The sequence below is a fragment of the Oncorhynchus nerka genome, linkage group LG4 (assembly GCF_034236695.1).
Source record: "Oncorhynchus nerka isolate Pitt River linkage group LG4, Oner_Uvic_2.0, whole genome shotgun sequence".
NCBI classification, from domain to species: domain Eukaryota; kingdom Metazoa; phylum Chordata; class Actinopteri; order Salmoniformes; family Salmonidae; genus Oncorhynchus; species Oncorhynchus nerka.
The window spans coordinates 61,254,029-61,280,555 of NC_088399.1; the positions used below are offsets into that span (position 1 = coordinate 61,254,029).

At 43.5% G+C, this 26,527-nt stretch overlaps 1 protein-coding gene across 1 annotated transcript; it reads left to right on the forward strand.

Moving 5' to 3' along the window:
* The first annotated feature begins 1,207 nt into the window (after positions 1 to 1,207).
* On the forward strand, positions 1,208 to 26,324 carry LOC115128324 (zinc finger MYM-type protein 4). The gene is given in 29 exon segments (XM_065017697.1): positions 1,208 to 1,635; positions 1,988 to 3,213; positions 3,215 to 3,816; positions 4,863 to 5,012; positions 5,207 to 5,268; positions 5,458 to 5,610; positions 7,434 to 7,485; positions 8,267 to 8,522; positions 8,715 to 8,901; positions 9,159 to 9,362; positions 9,579 to 9,729; positions 9,878 to 9,993; positions 10,181 to 10,351; positions 10,547 to 10,697; positions 11,901 to 12,073; positions 12,410 to 12,560; positions 13,486 to 13,620; positions 13,877 to 13,914; positions 16,140 to 16,275; positions 16,608 to 16,720; positions 17,147 to 17,348; positions 17,715 to 17,924; positions 18,275 to 18,399; positions 18,564 to 18,741; positions 18,991 to 19,142; positions 19,217 to 19,331; positions 19,559 to 19,816; positions 24,469 to 24,601; positions 24,786 to 26,324. Coding segments are annotated over 29 exon segments (5,868 nt in total). The 5' UTR covers positions 1,208 to 1,602; the 3' UTR covers positions 25,021 to 26,324.
* Positions 26,325 to 26,527: the final 203 nt, after the last annotated feature.

A 26,527-nucleotide genomic window follows, 5' to 3' on the forward strand; every position in this document is an offset into this window, starting at 1 on the left:
TGTATTATATTAAGTTAAAATAAGTGTTCATTCAGTAATGTTGTAATTGTCATTATTACAAATAAATAATGTTAAAAAATTGGCAGATTAATGGTATTGGCTTTTTGGTCCTCCAATAATCGGTATCGGTATCAGCGTTGAAAAATCATAATGGTCGACCTCTAGCCTAGATCATGGAAAAGAAAGACAGACCGACCTCTCCACACTTTGAAAAGAGGGTCAAATTATGTAGCAGAGCATGGGAAGTCAATCAGATCGGTTGTATGGCATATGTCGCTATGCATATTATGTAACGCGAGAAAGAAGCTACTGGAGAAGGGGTTGAGAGAGCTTCCTCATGTTGGCTAACGTTTGTGGAAACAGGGTTTTCATTAATGAGCAGGAGCAGAAGTTGTCAGAATATCTCTTGAGGGTACCTGATTTATATTATGGATTGTCTCCCCGTGAGGTAAGCACTTGATAGGAATTAGTGAGTAGTAAGTCATTGCTAAATTAGCAGTTAATGTTGGTGGCAATTAAGGTCAAGGGAGGGAGTACTCATGTAAATTATTAATGTAAAGTATTAACTGGGGGAAGGGCGAAATTTGAAAAAAAGTGGCTAATTCCTAAATTAAACTTGATCTGAAAATGTGGTCGGAGGGTGTGACGCAATTTTCAGAGCCTCCGGAGGTATGCAGAGGCCAAATCAGCTCTATACCACATCGCAGTGCTCCTCTCAAATGTTGTAATAATGTGGAGAGCTCCGCATTGACATGACTGGCGTGGTACATCCGTATAAACGCAAGTATGAAAGGTCTGACGTCTGCTAAGGCACCATCAACAGTGAATGCTGTACCACCACTTCAAATTTCAGAATGACCATGCAAAGGATACTGGTGTATCAGGCAGTGGAGCGATCTAATGTGCTGTGAAAAAGCGGATAGGCGGGCAGGCAGACCCTGTACTCCTGTTAGCAGCTCTGATTGGCTGCAACTGGGACGTTGGGTGATATTGATTGACAGCAGTTAATGGGCGGGACTACAGGAAAACAAATTCTCCCATTGGATAATATTAACAACGGCTCCTTTTGGCACTAAACATCGGGTTTTTGCGGGGAAGTGATCAACGTGCCTTTTTAAATTGATAAACGGAACAGTTTAATAGCCCTGCAGTACAGTATGGTTTAGAAACTCTGTTGTAGCTTGCTAGATGTCAAACAGGAAATGACATAGCCAGGTCTGCCATGTTTACTCAGGCGACGGGGCGTGTGTTGTGCGAGTTTCTTTGATGAGCTCTGCAGAGTGAAAATGCAAAGGACTTGACTTCTGTAAAGTTATAACTCACCGGCATTGGTATAATCGAAGTTAATGTCTTATGCATGGCAAAGCTTAAGAACCTTATTCGGTAATTCAAATTAAGAGTCGTTTTAGCTGGCTACATATCGTTGCTATTTAGCTCGCTAGTTTTCTCCACAACAAGGAGGCGGGCGGAAGTAGCTAATGCATGGTAGCTAGCTGGAAAGCCTCAGTTCCGTTTTTAGTATAGTTTGGTGGACATTGGTTAACCTATATTGTGAGTGAGTGACAATAAGAGCTAGTCGACTTTCGCCGTTACAAGCAAGCCATGGCTGAATCCCAGAAAGCTGACCATTCAGAGGTAATTTACGTTTTTGAATGAATACTAACGTTAGCTAGCGATGACCTATTCTGCTAGTTAACAAGCTAGCTAATTATGTCGACCCTCCCCTTCATTTCCCGCGCAGATTTAGTTAGCGTGAGCAAATCAACAATCTAAAACAAACACTGCACGCTCCAACTTGGTTCTATTTGGTTCTCCCAAAGTTGGTATTTGATTGCAAGCATGAGTCAGACTTTTCCCTCAATAGCCATGACACTTGATCAATCTGTAAACTGGGGTCTTTACTTTTTCCTGGTCAGGTCACGTAGTAAGGAAAAACTCAGGACACTACTTGTAGGACTATTACTAATAGAATATTGACTTTCCTCAGCATAAAGGCGAGCCAGACAAAGAGACAGAGCAGCCATCTCAGGCTGGAGCATCAATGGATTCAGTGGACCCTGGAGCCTCACACAGCAATACAGCCTCGGCAGATGGGGACAATGGGGATGATGCTACCAATGCAGTCAGTGCATGTTCCTCCTCAATTATAGACGGGGCAGGGGATGCTGGTAATTCAGGACATGTGAGGGAAACCGATGCAGAGGATTCACAGATGGTGGAAGAAACTGTAAAAACAGATGCCTTGCTGACTGTGGTAGAAATGGACAGTAAAGAGTATTCACAGACTGAAAGAGAAACAGCCAGTGTGGATGTTCCACAGACGGAAAGAGAAACAGCCGGTGTGGATGTTCCACAGACGGAAAGAGAAACAGCCAGTGCGGATGCCTCACAGACGGCCAGAGAAACAGTCAGTGTGGATGCCTCACAGACGGCCAGAGAAACAGTCAGTACGGATGCCTCACAGACGGAAAGAGAAACAGTCAGTGCGGATGCCTCACAGACGGAAATAGAAACAGTCAGTGTGGATGCCTCACAGACGGCCAGAGAAACAGTCAGTACGGATGCCTCACAGACGGAAAGAGAAACAGTCAGTGCGGCTGTTCCACAGACGGAAATAGAAACAGCCTGTGCGGATGCCTCACAGACGGAAATAAAAACAGCCTGTGCGGATGCCTCACAGACGGACAGAGAAACAGCCCGTGCGGATGCCTCACAGACGGAAAGAGAAACAGCCCGTGCGGATGCCTCACAGACGGAAAGAGAAACAGCCTGTGCGGATGCCTCACAGACGGCTAGAGAAACAGTCAGTGCGGATGCCTCACAGACTGAAAGAGAAACAGGCAGTGCGGATGCCTCACAGACGGAAAGAGAAACAGGCAGTGCGGATGCCTCACAGGCGGAAAGAGAAACAGGCAGTGCGGATGCCTCACAGACGGAAAGAGAAACAGGCAGTGCGGATGCCTCACAGACGGACAGAGAAACAGGCAGTGCGGATGCCTCACAGACGGACAGAGAAACAGCCCTTGCGGATGCCTCACAGACGGACAGCGAAACAGCCCGTGCGGATGCCTCACAGACGGACAGCGAAACAGCCCGTGCGGATGCCTCACAGACGGACAGAGAAACAGCCCGTGCGGATGCCTCACAGACGGACAGCGAAACAGCCCGTGCGGATGCCTCACAGACGGACAGAGAAACAGCCCGTGCGGATGCCTCAGACGGACAGAGAAACAGCCCGTGCGGATGCCTCACAGACGGACAGAGAAACAGCCCGTGCGGATGCCTCACAGACGGACAGAGAAACAGCCCGTGCGGATGCCTCACAGACGGACAGAGAAACAGCCCGTGCGGATGCCTCACAGACGGACAGAGAAACAGCCCGTGCGGATGCCTCACAGACGGACAGAGAAACAGCCCGTGCGGATGCCTCACAGACGGACAGAGAAACAGCCCGTGCGGATGCACCCCAGACTGTGGAAGAAATAGGCAGTACAAGTGGTTCACAGACTAATGGAGAAACAGACATACCCCTGGACATGGGAGTAGTGGATGCTGACGATGAGATGGAGGTCAATGCTATCAAAGTGGAGGATGACCAGATGCAGGAGGAAGACAACTTGGAGGGGATGCCTGTGATAACAGCTGTGGAAGAGGGAGGCAACATGGTTGCTTTTAGCAGCAACTCCCTGGATCATGGGGATGAGGTGGAGAAGATGGACACGGGGACAGACTCACTGACAGAGAATGAGGTAGAGGAGCCCAGCAAGACCGGGCAAGTGGAGAAGACTAATTCCATTCCTTCTATCATGGATACAGGTAAGAAGAGACTGCTGCCTGCAGCTTTTTGTTGGCTATATGACCTTAGGATCAGGATTGTCAATTGTTTCCATAGTTTGCTGAATTCAATTCTTCAGGTTGGATTTGTTTGTGTTTTATGTGTGTTGCTACCCTAAACACTTTTTTGTCTTGCTTGGCACTCTACTCCAGGGGTTCTTAAACTTATTCAGCCTGGGACCCAAATTAGAAATGTTGTGTTTTCCTGGAACCCAAGCATATGAAAACTATACATAAATATTGGTTCCTTTCATTGCCGTTATGCCAAAAACAAAAGAAATATAGACAAAAACAAATAACAATGAAATGAAATATCCATATAAATATCTGATTATTTCCACCTATTAAAAACACTCACGTATCTGTCTAGGTTGGAACGGTTGCTATTAAAAATACAATAAATAAGCCTCCCGGGTGGCGCAGTGGTCTAACGGACCTGCAGTGCTAGCTGTGCCACCAGAGATTCGAGCCCAGGCACTGCCGCAGCCGGCCGCGACCGGGAGGCTCATGGGGCGAAACACAATTGGCCCAGCGTCGTCCAGGTTACGGAGGGTTTGGCCGGCAGGGATATCCTTGTCTCATTGCGCACTAGAGACTCCTGTGGCAGGTCGGGCGCAGTGCAAACTGACCAGGTCGCTAGGTGTACAGTGTTTCCTCCGACACGTTGGTGCGGCTGGCTTCCGGGTTGGATGTGCGTTGTGTCAAGAAGCAGTGCGGCTTGGTTGGGTTGTGTTCCGGAGGACGTATGGCTCTCGACCTTCGTCTCTCCCATCCCAGAGTCTCTGGTGGCACAGCCAGCACTGTGATGCAGTGCCTTAGACCACTGCGCCAGCCGGGAGTCAAATAATTATACATTTACTCTGACACGTCGCGATTCACCATTAACAGGTGGGTCGCAACCCATAATTTAAGAGAGGCTGCTCTACTCCGTTGCTACTGGAATGCCCCAGTGTCGAAAGTCCTCAGAGTTGAAAGATGTCATCTTACACACACTATCCCACCTCTCAAACATGAAGTCTCCATGACAGGAGACACAGAGCAACCTGCTGAGGAGACCAGCTTTGTGAAGGCTAGCAGCTCGTCTCTGCCTATGGAGGAGGACCAATCTGAAGATGTCAAACCGTTTCACCCCAGTCCCACCACCTCTAGCGAAGCTATTCACCCACAGAACAGTGAAGGTGAGAGGCCACAAGGGTCTGTCTTTGGAATATACGGTCTTTGGCTACATAATGTTCCCACATGACCCGAATACCTGAATGTTAGTGTGGTCTTTCACAATATTCAGATGCTAATGAGTGCACTTCCTCAGTAATGGTTTTACAGTTTGTTTTGGTTTTTAAATTCACACGCTGAATGACCTATTGTTTTGCAGGCATCAACTGTCCTGCAGGGCTGGAGAATGGAGTGGCAGGACAGCCAGTCAAAGTTGTGGCTGTGAGTATCCTCTCTCCGTCACAAACGATAGTGAATTAATTTCCGCCCAAGAGACTAGACGAGCTTAAGCGTGGCAGAAATCTGGTCACTGCTTATGAGTGTTAAAGGTTTCCAGGTGTTGTGAAGGCTTTGTCAGAATACCTCGGTCATTTGTCGTCTGTTGTTGAATATTCTCTGCGGTCGACCCAGTCTGCCCAGTTGGCAGCTGAGCCTGTGTCCACCAGCGCGGAAACCATCTCCATGGTCAAGGTGAAGGATGAGCCCGTGGACGAGGAGTATGATCAGGCCCTGGCTCCAGCGGTCCTCTCAGAGGGCGTCAAGGATGAACCAGACGCAGCAGAGGTACGGCATCTCTAAACTCACTGGTCCTAACTGGACATTTCTGTTGTGAGTTACATGAAAGTCGTCCGTTGAAATTAGAGGTCGACCGATTATGATTTTTCAACGCCGATACCGATTATTGGAGGACCAAAAAAGCCGATACTGATTAATTGGCTGATTTAAATAAAACAATTTTTTTTTATATATATTTTAAATTTTTGTAATTTAATTATAAAAAAATAAAAAAAATTGTAATCATGACAATTACAACAATACTGAATTAACACTTATTTTAACTTAATATAAAACATCAATCAAAATCCATTTAGCCTCAAATAAATAATGAATGTTCAATTTTTGTTTAAATAATGCAAAAACAAAGTGTTGGAGAAGAAAGTAATATGTGCCATGTAAAAATATGTGCCATGTAAAAAAGCTAACGTTTAAGTTCCTTGCTCAGAACATGAGAACATATGAAAGTTGGTGGTTCCTTTTAACATGAGACTTCAATATTCCAAGGTAAGAGGTTTTAGGTTGTAGTTAATATAGTCCTATAAATACTATTTCTATACCATTTGTATTTCATATACCTTTGACTATTGGATGTCTTATTCCTATTCTTATAGGCACTATAGTATTGCCAGTGTAACAGTATAGCTTCCGTCCCCCTCCTCGCCCCTACCTGGGCTCGAACCAGGAACACATTGACAACAGCCACACTCGAAGCATCGTTACCCATCGCTCCACAAAAGCCGCGGCGCAAGGGGAATAACTACTCCAAATCTAAAAGCGAGTGACGTTTGAAACAATATTAGCGCACACCCAGCAAACTAGCTAGCCATTTCACATTGGTTACACCAGCCATTAGGCTGATAGGCTTGAAGTCATAAACAGCGCTGTGCTTGCAAAGAGCTGCTGGCAAAATGCACGAAAGTGCTGTTTGAATGAATGATTACGGGCCTGCTGCTGCTCAGTCAGACTGCTCTATCAAATCAGACTTAATTATACCATAATAACACACAGAAATACGACCCTTTGGTCATTAAATGATCGAATCCGGAAACTATAATTTCGAAAACAAAACGTAAATTATTTCAGTGAAATACGGAACCGTTCAGTATTTTATCTAACGGGTGGCATCCCTAAGTCTAAATATTCTTGTTACATTGCACAACCTTCAATGTATGTCATAATTATGTAAAATTCTGGCAAATTAGTTCGCAATGAGCCAGGCAGCCCAAACGGTTGCATATACCCTGACTCTGCGTGCAATGAACGCAAGAGAAATTACACAATTTCACCTGGTTAATATTGCCTGCTAAACTGGATTAGTAGTTATAACTAGTGATTATGATTGATTGTTTTATATAAGATAAGTTTAATGCTAGCTAGCAATTTACCTTGGCTTCTACTGCATTCGCGTAACAGGCAGGCTACTCGTGGAGTGCAGTGGTTAGAGCATTGGACTAGTTAACTATGCGGTTGCAAGATTGGAACCCCTGAGCTGTCAAGGTGAAAATCTGTCGTTCTGCCCCTGAACAAGGCAGTTAACCCACAGTTCCTAGGCAGTCATTGAAAATAAGAATGTGTTCTTAACTGACTTGCCTAGTTAAATAAAGGTATAAAAAATAATAATAATTACAAAAACCGATAATCGGCGCCCAAAAATACAGATTTCCGATTGTTATGAAAACTTGAAATCGGCCCTAATTAATCGTCCATTCCGATTAATCGGTCGACCTCTAGTTGATATCAATGCGTATAGTTCAAGCTGTGTGTGCGTGTGTGTTTTAATCCCAAATCCTGTGTGCATGTTAAATGTATGTCACCGTTGTTATTTACAGGAGTTGAAAATCAGCAACGTCTTCTCTGTGGGCGGCTGCCCAACTACGAACGGTGAGCAGGGGACTTTAATATTTGTACACAACAGGACCCATTAGTGGTCGGTCAAGCCCTAAGCTATGTCTTAACCTAGCTCCAGATTTATTTTCTGAATCAGAAAGGGGTTTAGGTGGTGGGCGTGGCAGGGGGCGTGCCAATGGGTGAGGTCGGCCTGTAGGCGCAGCTGAATTTTGGAGAACATTTTAAAGGCCATTATCTTGGCGGTGTAGAGTGTTTAATTTTTAATTACATTTCCTGCAATTCTACCATTTTCTCCATGGAGAAAGCTAATTTCTTGTGATTATACATATTCTGCCATGGATGTGAGAACTTTGCAGTTTTAAATCTAATTTCCTACAATTCTATGCATTTTGCCATGGCTAATGCTGTGTTCTTTTGCTCAAACATAATAACAACAATGAATACTGCTAAATAAATTGTATTTGTTATTTGAAATTCTCCTTCACTTTCTAGCTCTTATTTTGGTAATTGTTCTCAAAGATTATATAAAAAATATATAGGGTTATTATCTTTTCTACATGCTTTTATTTCTGGTATTAGTCGTTTACACTGAAAGCGTTTTTAACATCCCCAATATGTATAAAAAAAAAAAGATTATGCAAGCACGCCCAATTATTTCCAATGCCAGAAATGTCTCTGGGCTTTGGAGTGTATTTTTATAGTCTACCGCAAGCTCTCTAGGAGCAAAAGATGACCGACTACCACCTTACAGGTTATGCATCCCCCCCTTCCCTCAATCTCCACCCATCCTCGCCATCCCTCTCTCCACTATTAGCCGTATCCACGCCAGTGGCTGCCCTGCCTAAGACTGTAATACCTGCCCCAGCCTCTTCCTCCATCCCCCCGCTGATCCCCATGGCTATGCGGGTGGCCTGCTCGGCCTGTAAGAAGGTGCTGCTGAAGGGCCAGACGGCCTACCAGAGGAAGGGCTCCTCGGACCTCTTCTGCTCCACGTCCTGCCTCACCTCCTACAGCCCCCCGCCCGTCAAGATGACTGGCCCAGCCAAGAAACCCTGCCACTACTGCCTCAAGTGAGTCCTGCTGTTGTCCTGCTGTTGTCGTGCCGATGGCGTATGTAGATAATGAATAAAGATAAGATACAAGACTGTAAAATAAGAAGCCTTCTGACATTGCTAAGCTTTAATGTATTGTTCTCCTGGGAATATATTCCAAACTATTTACAAAGGTAAATTATGTTTTTATGAGCTTAACACCCCCCCCAGGGAGATTGCTAACCCCAAGGACGTGATCACAGCTCCTGTGGACACCATGGGCACGGTGAAGGACTTCTGTAGCCAGACCTGCCTCTCCTCCAACTTCAAGAGGAACTCTGCCGTCTCCACTCTCTCCTCCTCCCTGTCCACCATGACAGGGGCCGTCAAGTGCAGCATGTGCAAGAAGGCCTGCGTTGTAAGGGGCTTAAGATCTTTGCGCATTTCAGTGTGGTAGTCGCCTGAAGTATCAAAATTGGCAATATAAAATTGGTGATGTCAGAGCTGACAAGGAAGTGAACATTTTGGATGAATTACACTTTTATAGTGGGCCGACGCCACAGAGACATACTTGACATAATTAAGTATAAAACTGTACTTTTGCCTTTCGTCTTTTTCCTGCACATCTTCCATTGGCGTCTCGTCTCATCTGCTCCTTGTTCTTTTCCCCCACAGAGTAAACACGAGGTGATCTTCCAGGGCAGTATGCATAAGCTGTGCAGTGAGGTGTGCTTCACGCGCTTCCGCTCCACCAACAAGCTGTCCATGAACAGCTGCCAGAGCTGCAACAACTACTGCTACGGCAAGGTCACCGTGCTGGTCGTGCAGGGGGTCAATAAGACCTTTTGCAGCGACGGCTGTGTCGCCACCTTCAAACAGGTAAGAATGGGATCCCTGAGATGCAGTTCACACAGTCAGAAGAAGCCTTGCTTTCCACCTCTCTTGTTTTCTCAATTGCTCTCAAAACTCTCAGAGGAGGTCCGAGGGAGGGACCTTGGATCTTCTCCTCCAGTACGTAAGAACCATCTACCTGTAAGTTGAAGCAAGCAAAAGCAGTCACCCTCACTCCCTTTTGTGTTCGGTCTGGTTTTTCAGAAAGCTAAGAAGCCTGTGGCATGTACTATGTGCCGCAACTTCCGCTCACCGGTGGAGATGATCGACAGCGCGGACTCTGACGGCAAGCTGGAGATGTTCTGCTCTACTGGCTGTGTTACAGCCCACAAAGTACAGACTGTCAGCTCCTCAGGTATAGTTAGGCTAACCACCTCAGCAACATACCTCACTGTCACAAACACACACTCATTCACTCTCTCTATCATTTATTCACTCACTTACACACTCTTTGTTTCACACACTCATTCATAACTCACTCTCCTTCCTTCATTTCAACCCAGGTGCTCGGGTAGAATGCAACACCTGTGGTCAAAAGACGGTGCCCTCCTTCCACCTGGCCATGTCGGACGGCTCCATCCGGAACTTCTGCACCATGAACTGTGTCGTCACCTTTCAGGTAACACCACCTCTGGGTTAATCCATTAGCTCAGTTGAATTAGAATATAAATATTGAAAAGATGGCAACTTAATGATTCACTGCGGCTCGAACACTTACTTTTGATATTTTACACCTCTTTTACCCTTCACTCTACTCTTTGTTGTCCTGCACTGACACCATAATTTTATGTTTCTGGGACCTGTAGGATCAGTTCAATAAGAGCAACTCCCAGAGCCAGATTAATGTGGCCCCCAGCACAGGGTCCACAGCTCCGCCCGCGGCCCAGACCAGGGACAAGGTATCCCAAGGGACCCGACTGCCCTGCTTCCATTGCCACCGCCTCTTCTCCTCCAAGCCCGAGCTCATTCAGTTCAAGGTACTTAAATGGTGTTTTCTTTCTCTGCCTCTATCCCATCTCTCATTCTGACTCTCTCTTTTCTCATTGCCTTTCCCTCCTGGTTCATTTTGTTGAACTCCCTCACAAACTCACCTCCCCTCTATTTAGGTAGACACAACTCCCTGTTAAAACTGCTATAGAATTGATTGAATGTGTGTCTGCGCAACCCTACAGGATAAGATGGTATTCCTCTGTTCGGTAAATTGCTCTGAGGAGTACAAGAAGATCAACTGCGAGATGGCGCGCTGTGAGTACTGCAAGATTGAGAAGCCAGCCAAGGAGGTCAAGAGAATCAACAAGAGGGACTACACCTTCTGCAGCGAAGGTTAGGAGGGTGATTGAAAAAATGGTCTTTAACCTTTTACTGCAGTGGGCTAAGTCAGTGTCACACAGTGTTTCTTGGTAGTCTTAAACAAGTCTACGTTGAAACAAAAGCGTACACCTCACACACATGGGCTTATGGGCTTAAAAAAAGGAGACACCTGTACCATGTCAGATAAAGAGTTAAAATATATTCCATTTTGAGTTTGCATCCCAATATTACACTTTATATACATCACAGAAGACTGAAATATAACAAACCCGTTTGACATTGAAACACCAGATTTTCTGCAGGTGTAAAATAAATAATTTAAAAATCAAACGTTTTTGAAGCCACTAGAGGGCGATTTGTTAATTTGACAGCAGGACATGGTTTTAATAGGTCTCCTGCCTCAAGGTATACATTTGTATTTATTTATTGGTTTCCTTTGCCATCATAACACGAAATAAGTTGACAGCCCCAACAAATCACTTTTTTCCTACTTTTATCATCACGACTTATGTCTGTCAGAAATGGGTAGTATTTATTTGGAAGACTATTACCCCCTTGAGGTGTTGCAGTCTGACTGTGTTGAACCTGTGTCATGAAGCGGAGCGCGACAAGGCGAGCAGAGAGTGAGGACCTAGAGCGGTGGGCGCGTCGACTGGTTGATAGCACCGACAGATGGCAAAAAAAGACCATACCGATCATAATAGAGTTGTATTTATATATATTATTTTTTCCCCCAAGTAGCGTTAGCTAGCACTAGTCGGCTGTACCTGCGCCAAAACTGTTTTTCATCCTATAGCTCGTTCTCCATCTTTTTAAGTTGAGCCAACGTGTTTTCAACACTTTCTTCTTTTTTTCTTCTCCGTGACTGATCAAAACAAATGTTCTCATGCTTTCTCTGGTCTCTCTGCAGCAGACATAGTATAGTGAGCAATATATTTGGAACATCGAATCGCAATGAAATCACAGTATCAAATCGCAATACATACAGAATCGTGAGAATCGCAATGCATATCGTATCTGCACCTAAGTATCATGATAATATCGTATTGTGAGGTCCCTGGCGATTCCCTAGTCATGTCATGGCTATCAGTAATAAGCATGACTTTTTTCATTTGAAAGACTATTCTGATCATCATAGTCGAACTGATAAGAATTTTGACTTGGTGTACAAAGCTCAACTTCCCTGTCTTTCTCCCTTCTCTCCTCCATACCCAGGCTGTAAGCTGCTCTACAAGCACGACCTGACCAAGCGCTGGGGGAAACACTGCAAAATCTGTGCCTACTGCGCCTCCACTGCGCAGAAGGCCGTCACAGGCCAGTACGGGGGAAAGCTGGAGGACTTCTGCTCGGACGAGTGCAAGTCCCACTACACCCTGCTCTTCTGCCAGGTAAGAGAAGGAACCACGCTAAGGAAATGAGCAAGACACCTAGGGCTCAATGAGGCTCAATACTTAGGACTCGTCTCCTGTGCATGTCTTTTTCGTCTTTAACACTGATCTGAAAATACTTACTTTTCTAGAAAATACATTCTGCTTTGATTACTGTACAGTTCTCTCATATTAGTGCAGGAGAGAGAAAGGTGGGGATAGGAAACCACGTTCATTTTATGAGTGAATTAAATGTTACATCCAGTGTGGCAAGTGGAATAGCTGTTATGTGAGTTCTTATTCTACGAGGTACGCTCTTATCTGGTATTTCTACATCATGCTTGTCTCCTCACTCAGGTGGCTAAGTGTGACGCGTGCGAGCGCCAGGGGAAGCTGATTGAGACCCTGCCGATGCTGGGCGAGGTGAAGCACTTCTGCAACCTCCAGTGTCTGCTCCAGTTCTGCAGCCTGCAGACCCAGAACCAGGGCAAACCCCAGGGACAAAAGGGTAGGATTTATGTAGTATGTTATAGGACATTGTAATGTGTCATCATGGGTTATTACATGTCATTATGTTGCCTGTCAAAGCTCATGCTTGAGAGGTACACAAATTGTCATAAAGACTTGGAGTCCCACCCCCCCCTTTAACAATTTGTGGTAAAATAATAATTACTTGAGATTGTGTAAGAAGATAATTTCCTTGTTTTATCACAACTATGTAAAAGTATCAAATTAAACTCAACTGCAACTTTCTGTTCTGACTAGTCTACATCCGCTGTATATCACAGTAAAGCCAGTCTACACCCCCTTGAATTTTTATCACGTTTTGTTGCATTAAAGTGTTAATGAAATATTTTTAATTGTAATTTTTCGTCATTGATCTACACAAAATACTCCATAATGTCAAAGTGAAAACATTTTATTTTTAAAATAATAAATATTAAATAACTCATATATAGTTGTTGCATAAGTATTCACCCTCTTTGTTTAGTCAAGCCTAAATTTGTTCAGAAGTCAAATTTGGCTTAACAATTGACATAAGTTATAAGGACTCACTCTGTGAAATTATAGGGGTTGACTACCCCTTCCTCTGTCCCCCCAAGAAGACTCACAGCTGTAATCTTAGCCAAAGGTGTTTCTAACACGTATTTACTCAGGGAGGCCAATACTTGTCTAATCAAGGTATATCAGTGTTTTATTTTTCATTAAATTATTTTCTTAAAAATTTTAGAATTTTTCTTTCGCTTTGACAGTGTTCTGTGTAGATCGCTGACAAAAAATGACAATGAAATACATTTTAATCCTACTTTGTAACTAAATGTAATAAAATGTGAGGAAATCCAATTGGCGTGTAGACTTTCCATAGGCACGGTATAATAATGACTGCAACATTTATCTCATTCTCTTTCTTTCTCTTCCACACATCCTTCCAGTGGCCATCTCAATCGCTCCATCCCCCTCCAATACTACCACTGCTACGAGTGTGTCTGATCCGGTCATCGCCAATGTAATCTCACTAGCCAGCTCTCCCACTGGCCAGCCCAACTACACCAACACTTCCCTGCAAGGTATACACACACACAGTTATCAGTTACTCAATACACACAAGGCCTTAAACACTCAAGTTCAACCACAGAGGGGTTAAACCATCCTTAATCATCTCTTTGAGTAGGTTTGAGTTGTCGTTGCTAATAGCATAGCCTGTTGACGTCCATTAAGCTGCAGGTTAAGTACAGCTGATTTAGATTGAAAAATGATCTACTTAGCAGGCCTGACTGGCTGTGGTGTTTTTCTACTGACTCATGCTCTGTTGCTTCATGACAGGGACTGTTCCCAGCAGACATGTGAAGTATGTTGGAAATGTAAGTTGTGCATATGTGTTCTTTTGTCTATATGTTTATGCGTATGGGGCTGAATTGTAACTTCCACTTAATTTGACTTTAATGCAGGGGAACTGAAATCTATTTGACCTCACGGGATTCCGGCAGGGATGGGAGTGAAGTTCTAGAATCAAGTTCAGGACAGGATCGACAGTCCACAGGAGCGGGCAGTACCGGAATAGTTATAAACATAGGTTGTAGAAATATGGAATGTGTGGAGCATTCTGTTAAAAAAAAAACTGTCTAGGCTAATATAGTTAAGAAAATAAAATAAAAATCTATATATGTTACAAGGTCATTTCCCCCTGCATCGGCTCAGTCTTCTGCGCCTTGCTCCAGTTGCAGCTAGTCACTACTTTACCCATTGACTTCCGATGCACGTGGAGACAGACACAAATGTCCATATCATAAGTTCATCCGACTCTGGCTAAGTAGAAGGGCTGCCTTGATTACCAAATTCTCGTAATGTGGTTGTCATCAGCTGTGTGTGGCACTGTGCAGGCAGCTGTCTCGTGAGCGCTGAGCAGCAGCCAAACGGAGCAGTTGCTTTGGCTACTCGCACGCAGAGCGCACTATCGAGGTTGTGGATACTCAGACTGCTCACATGGCAGGTCTGCCAGTTTGGATGAGCAAAAGTGACTTTTCATTCAAAGTTAGGAGAATTACATTGGCAGGTCAGGATAATTAGGTTAAGGTTAGGAAAAGGGTTAGCTAAAATGCAACAATTGTCCCTGACGTGACTCAAACATATCTAGCTACAACCAGGCCTGTCTTGAGAGTGGTCTTGGATTCCTCTTATGCACTTATCCACTTATGTCGCTCTAAACCGCCAGATTTACAGTATCAGTCAAAAGTTGAAACACCTACTCATGACAGGTTTTTCTTTATTTTTACTATTTCTATTTTCTACATTGTAGAATAATAGTGATGACATCAAAACAAAATATTTTAGATTCTTCAAAGTAGCCACCCTTTGCCTTGAGTTTTTTTAAATACGTTTTAGCCAATCAGTTGTGTTTTGACAAGGTAGGGGTGGTATACAGAAGATAGCCCTATTTGGTAAAATACCAAGTCCATATTTTGGCAAGAACAGCTCAAATAAGCAAAGGGAAACGACAGTCCATCATTACTTTAAGACATGGTCAGTCAATCTGTAAAATTTCAAGAATTCTTAGTTTCTTCAAGTGCAATCACAAAAACCATCAAGTGCTATGATGACTGGCTCTCATGAGGACCGCCACACTAAAGGAGTTAGAGTTACCAGACTCAGAATTTTCATCCCAAATAAATGCTTCACGGAGTTGAAGTAAGACACATCTCAACATCAACTGTTCAGAGGAGACTGCGTGAATCAGGCCTTCATGGTCGAATTACTGCAAAGAAACCACTCCTACAGGACACCAATAAGAAGAGGAGACTTGCTTGTGCCAAGAAACAGGAGCAATGGACATTAGACCGGTGGAAATCATTCCTTTTGGAATAATTTTTTGCTTCCAACCGCCGTGTCGTTGTGAGACGCAGAGTAGGTGGATGGATGATCTCTGCAAGTGTGGTTCCCACTGTGAAGCATGGAGGTGGTGTTGTGATGGTGCTTTGCTGGGGACACTGTCGGATTTATTTAGAATTCAAGGCACACTTAACCAGCATGGCTAGCACAGCATTCTGCAGCGATACGCCATTCCATCTGGTTTGTGCTTAGTGGGACTATATTTGTTTTTCAACAGGACAATGACCCAACACATCTCCAGGCTGTGTAAGGGCCATTTGACCAAGAAGGAGAGTGATTGAGTGCTGCATCAGATGACCTGGCCTCTACAATCACCCGACCACAACCCAATTGAGATGGTTTGGGATGAGTTGGACCGCAGAGTGAAGGAAAAGCAGCCAACAAGTGCTCAGCATATGTGGGAACTCCTTCTAGACTGTTGGAAAAGCATTCCAGGTGAAGCTGGTTGAGAGAATGCCAAGAGTGTGCAAAGCTTTTGACAAGGCAAAGGGTGGCTAATTTTAAGAATCTGAAATATATTTTGATTTGTTGATCACTTTTTTTGGTTAATACATTACTCCATGTGTTATTTCATAGTTTTGATGTCTTCACTATTATTCTACAATGTAGAAAATAGTAAAAAAATAATGAAAAACCCTTGAATGAGCGTAAATTAGATTTGGCCTAAGGTTACTAACGGTCTGTCTTCATTGTGTGGCAGGCCAGCACCCAGACACAGGCCCCCCGGGCACCTCCACCCAGGGCTCAGAAGAATAAGGCCCTGCTCTGCAAACCCATGGTCCAGAACAAGGGCATCATGTGTAAACCCAACTTCACTACCACAGGGTGCCAGACAGGTACAATATCATACACGCATGTAGCCTTTATACCACAGTTTTTTTATTTTTTATATTTGTATTTATTTGTACAAGAAAATACAAAACAAAAATAACACATGCGGGAAAGGTCAAACAAAAGGCTTAAGGCACATCCCCCCCCTTTCAAATGGTTGTAAAACAAAACAAGCATTTATCAAATTAAAATAGTGTTATTAAAATGCATGATAAAAATGAATGCTTTATGATACAGGCCATTGAATACACATGCACACGTGTAGCCTGTATATAGATATTCAGAGACACTCTACTTTCTATTTCTATTTATCTTGAAATTGTTTGTTGGTCCACAGATGATGATTTCCCCAAGGTGATCATAGTGCCTGTCCCAGTGCCAGTGTATGTCCCAGTCCCCATGAACCTGTACACCCAGTACACCCCCCAGCCTGTTGGACTTCCCATCCCGGTATGTTAACACCCCACATCTAGCACTACCTACCCTTCACCTCGTTCAGTCACATAGTCACACAGATTTCTCCTCAAATTCTCTTTAAGAGCTGTGTGCTCTGGACTCATTTGAAACCAACTACCATTGAATAGTAGTTGGAGGTTGGCTGGTACATGCTCTTGCAGAACAGAATAGCAACATGAACAAATAATTACATCCCTCATAGCCTCCACGGGGCGGCAGGGTAGCCTAGTGGTTAGAGCGTTGGACTAGTAACCGAACGGTTGCATGTTCGAATCCCCCAGCTGACAAGGTACAAATCTGTCATTAGTTAACCCACTGTTCCTAGGACATTATTGAAAATAAGAATTAGTTCTTAACTGACTTGCCTATTTAAATAAAGGTAAAATAAAGAAAATAACCCTTTATTTGTCCTGTTTCCAGCTGCCCGTGCCCATGTTTCTTCCGGTGACCCTGGACAACGCTGAGCGCATTGTGGAGACTATCCAGGACATCAAGGAAAAGATCCCCTCTGACCCTTTCGAGGCCGACCTCATCCTCATGGCTGAGATGGTGGCCGATGAGGGGAGGGAGAAGTCCCCTGAGCGACCCCCTGAAAGGCCTCCAGCCCCAGTAGTACAAGACGGTAACCAGGGGAGGGAGACTGGGATTGGAATGAGATCTAGGTCATGTTCATTAGGTGCCAAATGGAAGAAAATGGACTGAAACATGGAGGGATAACCTGGACTTGTAAAACATGTTCTGTTGCGTAGCCTTATATAATTGGAGGTGTTTAAGCTATTTCGGTAATCAGAGTTAAAAACACTGTCTTTGAACCTGTGAGACCCTCTCTATGGCTTCATAGGCCAAGCTACAGCTTTGAGAGCTTGTTTCTTTGCTCTTCCACCAAGTCTCTTTTAAATGCAATTTCTGAGAGTATAAAAAGCTATTATTAATTTGAATTCTGTCCCATAACTTAAATGCTTTTGTGTTTTCTCTCTCCGGGGACCAGACCAGGTCAGTACCTACAGTGGAGACCTGGACACAGACGAACTGAGCAACTTCCTCACCACTTGGGATGACGAGCCACCCCCCACCCCTGGCGTCTCATCGCGCCACAGTCGACCCTATGCCCACGAGACGCTCCGACCCATCGTGGACATCAATGTCCCCGCCACCCCCCCACCCCCCATCATGGACATAGAGGCTGACTTCCCAGTCCGTGAGTGATGCTCAACTTTTACACCTCCACAGTTATTAGGGATTCCTGATTTGAGCCATGTTTATCTGTTAAGAGTTTTTAGACTTTTTTCCTGAAGTATAACTTGTAGAATACTTATACTTTGGTTGAAGGCTGTCAATCTTTTATTTTAAGGTAATTATATGGTCAAAACATATTGAGACTTTATAGTGAATGGCTTCTAGCTCTGTGTTGTTCTGTCCTGTTATGTTTTCAACATGTAACAAGCAGCAGTAAGTCAAACGCTTCTTTCATTCAACACACTACAATTCAGCTGGCGTTGCTCTCATTGTCGTCAGTTTGTTTTCAAATATCTGCATCGGTTTTGTCAGAAACCCTGGAGCTGATGGCCCATTGGCGGGATCAGGAGAGGGATAGAAGTCCCAGTCCACCTCCTTCTCCTCCACGACGAAGAGCCAGAAGGAAAGCTCGGGACGGCTTGCCACAGAAGAAAAAGGTACGAGCCCAAAACAGTTTATTTAAATAAGACCCTTTTCCAAGAGCGCCTTCAGCCATTTATTTCCATATTTCAACTCCCAGCAGTGCTCCTTTTTTAAAATACTTTGTAAATATTTTGTCTGTGGGTGTGTCTCTCTCTCGCTCTCTCCCTTGACCCCACAGAAGCGTAAGTCGAAAGCAGCAGAGACTGCGTCAGTTGTGCCTTCGCTGGCTGCGGCCAAGAGTGACGTGGTGCCCGGCGAGCCCCCCAAACTGCAGCACATGTACGGGGTGGACGCCTGGAAGAGATGGGTCCAATGGAGCAAGACCCAGCCTGACCTGGAGAAGCCTCGATTTGGCTGTGGGTCTGCCTACTGATACACTTGTGCATGCACGAACACCCAACCCACTGCCCTGACCATATCACACTCTCGCACAGGCATACATGACTATATTATAACTGTTAATTTCCTGAAAACCCTGATATCACACATTTTGTTGCTTTGCTTCTTAATTTACTGCCTCTTTCTAGGATTAAACCTGCCTCCTTAATTGCTTACGGGAATCATATAACTGTACAGTGAATAACGTTCTGTTCCCCCCGTTGCAGCGCGGCCAATGGAGATAAAGGAGGATGTTTTAAAGTGCACAACAGCAGAGCTGAGCTACGGTCTCTGTCGGTTTATTTGTGAAGTTAAACGACCCAACGGCGAGTCCTACAGCCAGGACAGTCTTTTCTATCTCTGCCTCGGCGTCCAGCAGGTAGGACACACACACACACATTCAAACACTCACTTCTGATAATATCATTCTGTTGATTGCCTCTCCTTCTGCAGTACTTATTTCAGAATGGGCGCATGGAGAACATATTCACTGATCTCTTCTATGGCAAGTTCACCCTGGAGATCACCAAGCTGCTGAAAGACTTCAAACCTACCATAACCGCCAGTGGTAAGGAAACACAAACACACCGTGTATAACTCAAAGGTTGTAATAAGGCCTTTTGCTTACTCCACTGTTGTGAATGACCTCCCACTTGTCGCCTGTCATCCTTCACCTTAACTCACGTTCTCCCCCTCTTGTGTTCCTTTCATGTATTTGAGTGTGTTGGGTTTGTGATCTGTGTTTATTAGTATGCTTATTGAAAGGGCTTTAATGTTGGAACCTCTCTCTCCCAGGCTACCTGCACTCGCGGGTGGAGGAGGAGTACCTGTGGGACTGTAAACAGCTGGGGGCCTACTCTCCCATCGTGCTGCTCAACACGCTGCTCTTCTTCTGCACCAAGTTCTTCCAGTTCAAGACGGTGGCTCAGCACCGCCAGCTCTCCTTCGCCCACGTCATGCGCTGCACTAAGTCCATCCACGACAACACCAAGTCCAACTTCCTGCGCTTCTACCCGCCCATCCCCAAGAAGGACCTCGCAACTGAGACAGCAGGTGCTTTGCCTATTCTCCTTCGCTCTAATGGAGCAAGTTCAGTTGCAAGAGAAACTGTATTTGAATTCAATATGTTTTTTATTTTAAACACACAAATTGAATCATTGAATTCATAAATGTACCTTGTATTTCATGATTTGAAAATTAATTAGATGAATAGTGCATAAAATGTCTATGTAATTACATTTTCAAATATACTACTTATATATTCAGTTTCAATATGGTAGGCATTGCATTCATTGTCTGTATCAAGTTCATAAACTATAATTTCAAGTTTTCGGAAGTTTAATTTTTAATTTCTCAGATGCGTTCAGATTCAGTTCTCTAGATTGATTCAAAATCACAGACAAAATCCTGCTACTGTTCCTGCAAGGAATGTTAGAAGAGAATAGATAGATTCAAACGATCTGTGATAACAGGTCTCTGGGTCTCTGGCAGTTTCTGAAGCCAATGTTACATTTATTGTCTTCTATGAATTTCGCTCTTGCATTTTAATTGTTTGGGCTAAGCTAAGATTCTCTGGAATTCCCCTCTGATGCTCACAGAACGTGCAGGATGCGTTAGGACTGTTACAAAAACAGCAATTTGGTTTTGCCTACTAATCTAATTGGCATAATAATAATTTTAAAAAATAAGCGAGAGATCTCATTTTTTGCATAGGATGCGTCTCACATCCATCCATCTGTCGCACTTCTGCATCTGTGGTGACAGAGCTAGAGAGGTTTTTGTCAGACCATGAGACATCCCGAAAATCGGTCTTCTCACAAAAACTTCTGTAGCGTCCGAACGTACAACTACCCCTTTATGGAAAGATGAGACTCTCACGAACGCGATGGTGTTATCCGTTTTGCTGTACGAAAGTTTGGACACCTACTCATTGCAGGGTTTTTCTTTATTTTTACTCTTTTCTACGTTGTAGAATAATAGTGACGACATCAAAACTATTAACCTCTTGATTCTAGCCATCCCGGATCCGGGATCGTGAATACAGCCTCAAGCTCATTACCATAACGCAACGTTAACTATTCATGAAAATCGCAAATGAAATGAAATAAATATGCTAGTTCTCAAGCTTAGCCTTTTGTTAACCTCTTCAGTCGACCCTCTACTTTTTTGAACATTTTGTTAAAAATCGCAACATTTCAGCGCCCTGCTACTCATGCCAGGAATATAGTACGTTCATATGGTTAGAATGTGTGGATAGGAAACCCTCGGACGTTTTTAAAACTGGTTAAATCACGACTGTGGCTATTACATAACGTGCGTTACATCGGAAAGCGCAGGAAAACCTGGTCACAGAAAATGGAAATAAATATCCTTGCGCCACTTCCAGCAATTGTTAACAGTGAGCCGAATTAGATAAGACCGAGCATTCAACTCCCACAGCATCCCCATGTTGTCTAGAGTCTTGTGAATTTAATCATCTTTGATTCTTGGTTGAACCGAAAGAGGGGCACCGCTTACCTCCGGTCTCCGCCCAGATCATTCCGGAAGAGCTCTCTCCTGAAATTTTTTCCAAGACGACAGCTAATGATATTTACATCGCCTACGGATGATTTTTATCGCTTATTAACGTTTACTAATACCTAAAGTAGCATTACAAACGTATTTCAAGTGTTTTGTGAAAGTTTATCGTCTACTTTTTGAATTTTAAAAATGTCGTTACGTTGTGAAATCGCTGTTTTTTTTCGTTTATCACACAGTCTACATATAACGATATCTTGGCTTTATATGGCCCGATTTAATCTAAATAAAGACCCAATAGTGTTTATGGGACATCTAGGAGTGCCAACAAAGAAGATGGTGAAAGGTAATGACTGTTTTCTATTTTATTGTGCGGTTTGTGTAACGCCGAAATGCTAATTATTTTGTTTACGTCCCCTGCTGTGCTTTTCTGTTGTAGTGTATTGGTGCATGCTATCAGATAATAGCTTCTCATGCTGTCGCCGAAAAGCATTTTAAAAATCGGACTTGTTGCCTGGATTCACAACGAGTGTAGCTTTAATTTGATACCCTGCATGTGTATTTTAATGAACTTTTGAGTTTTAACTAATACTATTAGCATTTAGCGTAGCGCATTTGCATTTCCAGAGCTCTAGTTGGGACGCAAGCGTCCCAGGTAGAGGCAACAGGTTAACAACACTGTCATCTCAGATTTTCAAAATATGCTTTTCAACCATAGCAAAACAAGCATTTGTGTAAGATTATTGATAGCTAGCGTAGCATTTAGCGTAGCATTCAGCGGGCAACATTTTCACAAAAACAAGAAAAGCATTCAAATAAAATAATTTACCTTTGAAGAACTTCGGATGTTTTCAATGAGGAGACTCTCAGTTAGATAGCAAATGTTCAGTTTTTCCAAAATTATTATTTGTTTAGGACAAATCGCTCCGTTTTGTTCGTCACGTTTGGCTACCAAAAAAAATGAAAATTCAATCATCAAATGCCGAACTTTTTTCCAAATTAACTCCATAATATCGACTGAAACATGGTAAACGTTGTTTATAATCAATCCTCAAGGTGTTTTTTACATATCTCTTCGATGATATATCGTTCGTGGAAGTCGGCTCTCTCTGAATCACATGGAAGAATGCTTGCAGCTGGAGATTACGCACCAATTTCGACAAAGGACACCGGGCGGACACCTGGTAAATGTAGTCTCTTATGGCCAATCTTCCAATGATATGCCTACAAACACGTCACAATGCTGCAGACACCTTGGGGAAACGGCAGAAGGTGTAGGCTCGTTCAGGGCGCATTCACAGCCATATAAGGAGACAATGGAAAACAGCGCCTCAAAAATTTTGCTAATTTCCTGTTTGAAGTTTCATCTTGGTTTCGCCTGTAGCATCAGTTCTGTGGCACTCACAGATAATATCTTTGCAGTTTTGGAAACGTCAGTGTTTTCTTTCCAAAGCTGTCAATTATATGCATAGTCGAGCATCTTTTCGTGACAAAATATCTTGTTTAAAACGGGAACGTTTTTTCATCCAAAAATGAAATACTGCCCCTAGTGTTCCAAGAGGTTAAATAACACATATGGGAATCATGTAGTAACCAAAAAAAAGAGTTTTAAGCAAATCTCAAAATATTTTATATTTGAGATTCTTCAAAGTAGACAACCTTTTGCACACTCTTGGCATTCTCTACCAGCTTCACCTGGAATGCTTTTCCAACAGTCTAGAAGGAGTTCCCACATATGCTGAGTACTTGTTGGTTGCTTTTCCTTCACTCTGCGGTCCAACTCATCCCAAACCATTTCAATTGGGTTGAGGTTGGGTGATTGTGGAGGCCAGGTCATCTGATGCAGCACTCGATCGCTCTCCTTCTTGGTCAAATGGCCCTTACACAGCCTGGAGGTGTGTTGGGTCATTGTCCTGTTGAAAAACAAATATACTCCCACTAAGCGCAAACCAGATGGGTTGGCGTATCGCTGCAGAATGCTGTGGTAGCCATGCTGGTTAAGTGTGCCTTGAATTCTAAATAAATCACCAGCAAAGCACCATCACACCTCCTCCTCCATGCTTCACGGTGGGAACCACACATGCGGAGATCATCCGTTCACCTACTCTGTGTCTCACAAAGCCACGACGGTTGGAACCAATCTCATATTTGGACTCATCTGACCGGTCTAATGTCCATTGCTCGTGTTTCTTGGCCCAAGCAAGTTTCTTCTTCTTATTGGTGTCCTTTAGTAGTGGTTTCTTTGCAAGCAATTCGACCATGAAGGCCTGATTCACGCAGTGTCTGAACAGTTGATGTTGATGTGTCTGTTACTTCAACTCTGAAGCATTTATTTGGGCAAAAATTTTGGAGGCTGGTAACTAATGAACTTATCCTCTGTAGCAGAGGCAACTCTGAGTCTTCCTTTAGTGTGGCAGTCCTCATGAGAGCCAGTTTCATCATAGCGCTTGAGGGTTTTTGCGACTGCACTTGAAGAAACGTTAAGTACTTGAAATGTTCCGCATTGACTGACCATGCCTTAAATTAATGATAGACTGCCGTTTCTCTTTGCTTATTTGAGCTGTTCTTGTCATAATATGGACTTGGTATTTTATCAAATAGGGCTATCTTCTTTATACCACCCCTACCATGTCAAAACACAACTAATTGGTTCAAACGCATTATGTTCCACACATGAACTTTTAACAAGGCACACCTGTTAATTGAAATGCAATCTGGTTGAGAGAATGTCAAGAGTGTGCAAAGCTGTCATCAAGGCAAAGGGTGGCTACTTTAAATCAAAATCCGCAGCATATTATGCGCATTTGCAAGCATAGCAGCAAAGGCTGGACAAATACTATTTATCTCTTTTTAGTTTTAGTATGTTAAAATGCTATATACAACATCCTATGTACATGAGTGGACATTATAAAGAGACGTGTATTTTTTCTAATAAAACCATGGCCAGTTTGTCGCAGTTTGTTGTTGTTGGTCAAAACAAATAGGTTGTCTGTTCCGCAAATTCCTTGTTGTTTTTCCAATACGGCCTGATTGAGTTTGACACCTTTGGGCTATCTATGTAGCTAGCGATTTATTTAGCAAGCTAGAAACATTGAGCCTTAAGTGTGAGCTGCTGTTTTTGCTAATGGAGAAAGTACAATATAGATCACATTTGATTCCTATGTAATCATGGACCTGTGTGTGTGTAGCTGATGCAGACGGTGTGGCAGCGAAGAGGAAGAGGGAGGACGAGGAGAAAGAGGAGGTGCTGGAGATGATGGAGAACAGTGAGAATCCCCTCCGCTGTCCTGTCCGATTGTACGAGTTCTACCTCTCCAAGTGGTGAGTGACACACATACTGCATGCCTTTATTCTCCCCATTCTGCAGGACAATCTAACCAAGTACTGTAACCTAACATCTTGTTCTTGAAAGTGCTTTTCAAAAGTGCTTTCTGAAATCTTTCCTCATTAAAAACTAGCCCCCTCTAACACAGAGCTCTCCTCCTCGCCCTCTTCTCTCCTCCAGCTCGGACTCGGTAAAGCAGCGCACCAACGTGTTCTTCCTGCTCCCGGAGCGCTCGTGCGTCCCCAACAGCCCCATGTGGTTCTCCTCCCAGGGCCTGGATGACCACACCTTGGACACCATGCTGACACGCATCCTCACCGTCAGGGAGATCCATTTGGGAGACCCCCAAAGAAACGAGCCCCAATCCAAGGACCCTGAGTGGACCCCTGACCAAGACAGTGACGAGACTGATTGATTATGAGGAATGGTGCCCACACACACACAGTTAGAAGCTCTTGTTTGCATACATACACACACACACACACACAAACTACGTGTTGATCCGTAAGGACTCCAGCCATGTGTGAAGAGTTGTGTGTTCGCACATGGTGTCCAAGGTATGGACTGAGAATGTGTCGTGTACACAAAATGTATAGGGAATGTGTGTAAACGCAATTATGAACTGACGCTCAACCACACAACTGGGACTGAAGAGAGACACTGTTCATGCTGTCTGGTCTTTCAAAATCAAGTGGAGTAAACAGAAGGAATCACTTTAAGAAGAATCACATTACTGCATTTGTGAGCGTGGTTGGGGTCAATACCATTTACATTCCAGTCAATTAAGAAAGTGAACCAAACTCCCATTCAAAGTGTTAACAATTGAAAAGCATTAAAGAGAATTTGAATTTTAGTGTACTTCCTGAATTGAAATGGGTTTGACCCCAACCCTGGTGAGCATAATTGTGGTCATAGAAAGAAACGAGTTTGGTTAACAAGATCTTTTCAAGTTCTTTCACTTCACAATACGATGCAATGCTCTCCAGCCCTAATCTATATGTACTCCGATTGGGAAGACGCTTTTAAGAAGTTGCCTATCACATGGAGCATAAGTCAATCTGACCAAGTCCTTTCTAATGCAGAGTTCTTATTTCTGGGATCACTACAAATATGAGGACGCTTTGAAAATGTCTTTCTTTATTATTACAGATGTCATTCAGCCATGTCAACAATGTTGTTTTAGTGATTTTGTATGTGAAAGGATATATGACTATTTCTGGTGTTTGCTGTTGTTTATGGGAATGAGAACATTGACCAAACGCCGAGGGATATAACATGCTGTCAATAGTGTTGTCCAAGTCCATTGCCTACTAAAATTGGTGGGAGGCAGACCCATGCCATTTAATTGTCTATTGCGTTATATTTGGAGTCATTTGAACTTGCCAAAATGCTTTGACACATTAGTGCTCCCACATGCATACACAAGAACGCATGTATAATGTTGTTTTGGGGGGGGGCATTGTCATTCTGTTTCCCTATGTAGAATATCCAAACACTTGTGATTTGGTGTGATATCAGGAATAAGGAGAGAACCCTGAATCCTCAAAGTGAAATTAGAAATGAGTATGCTGTAGTTTGAGGCCATGTTGACAGTTTATCTGCAAAGACGAGCAATTTTACATTAAGTGCCCCCCATAATGGTTCTCAGCGTGTCTTCGACTTTGTTCTGAGAAACTTTTGTATCCAAATATTATTTTTAAATAAATGCCGAAAAACGAATGGTTAGTTTTTGGACGACTTATTTATCCAGTTAATTCCAGATTGTTTTAAAATAATACATTTCTTGTGGTCATATGTTTTAGGCGTGAAAAATCTCTGATCAATTCTGTTTGCCAGTTGAAGGTGGCTAGATTCACACCCTAGCAGGGTATAAAACAGTAAGTGTAAAACTTCACATACACTAAGAAAACCCCTTAACTCCT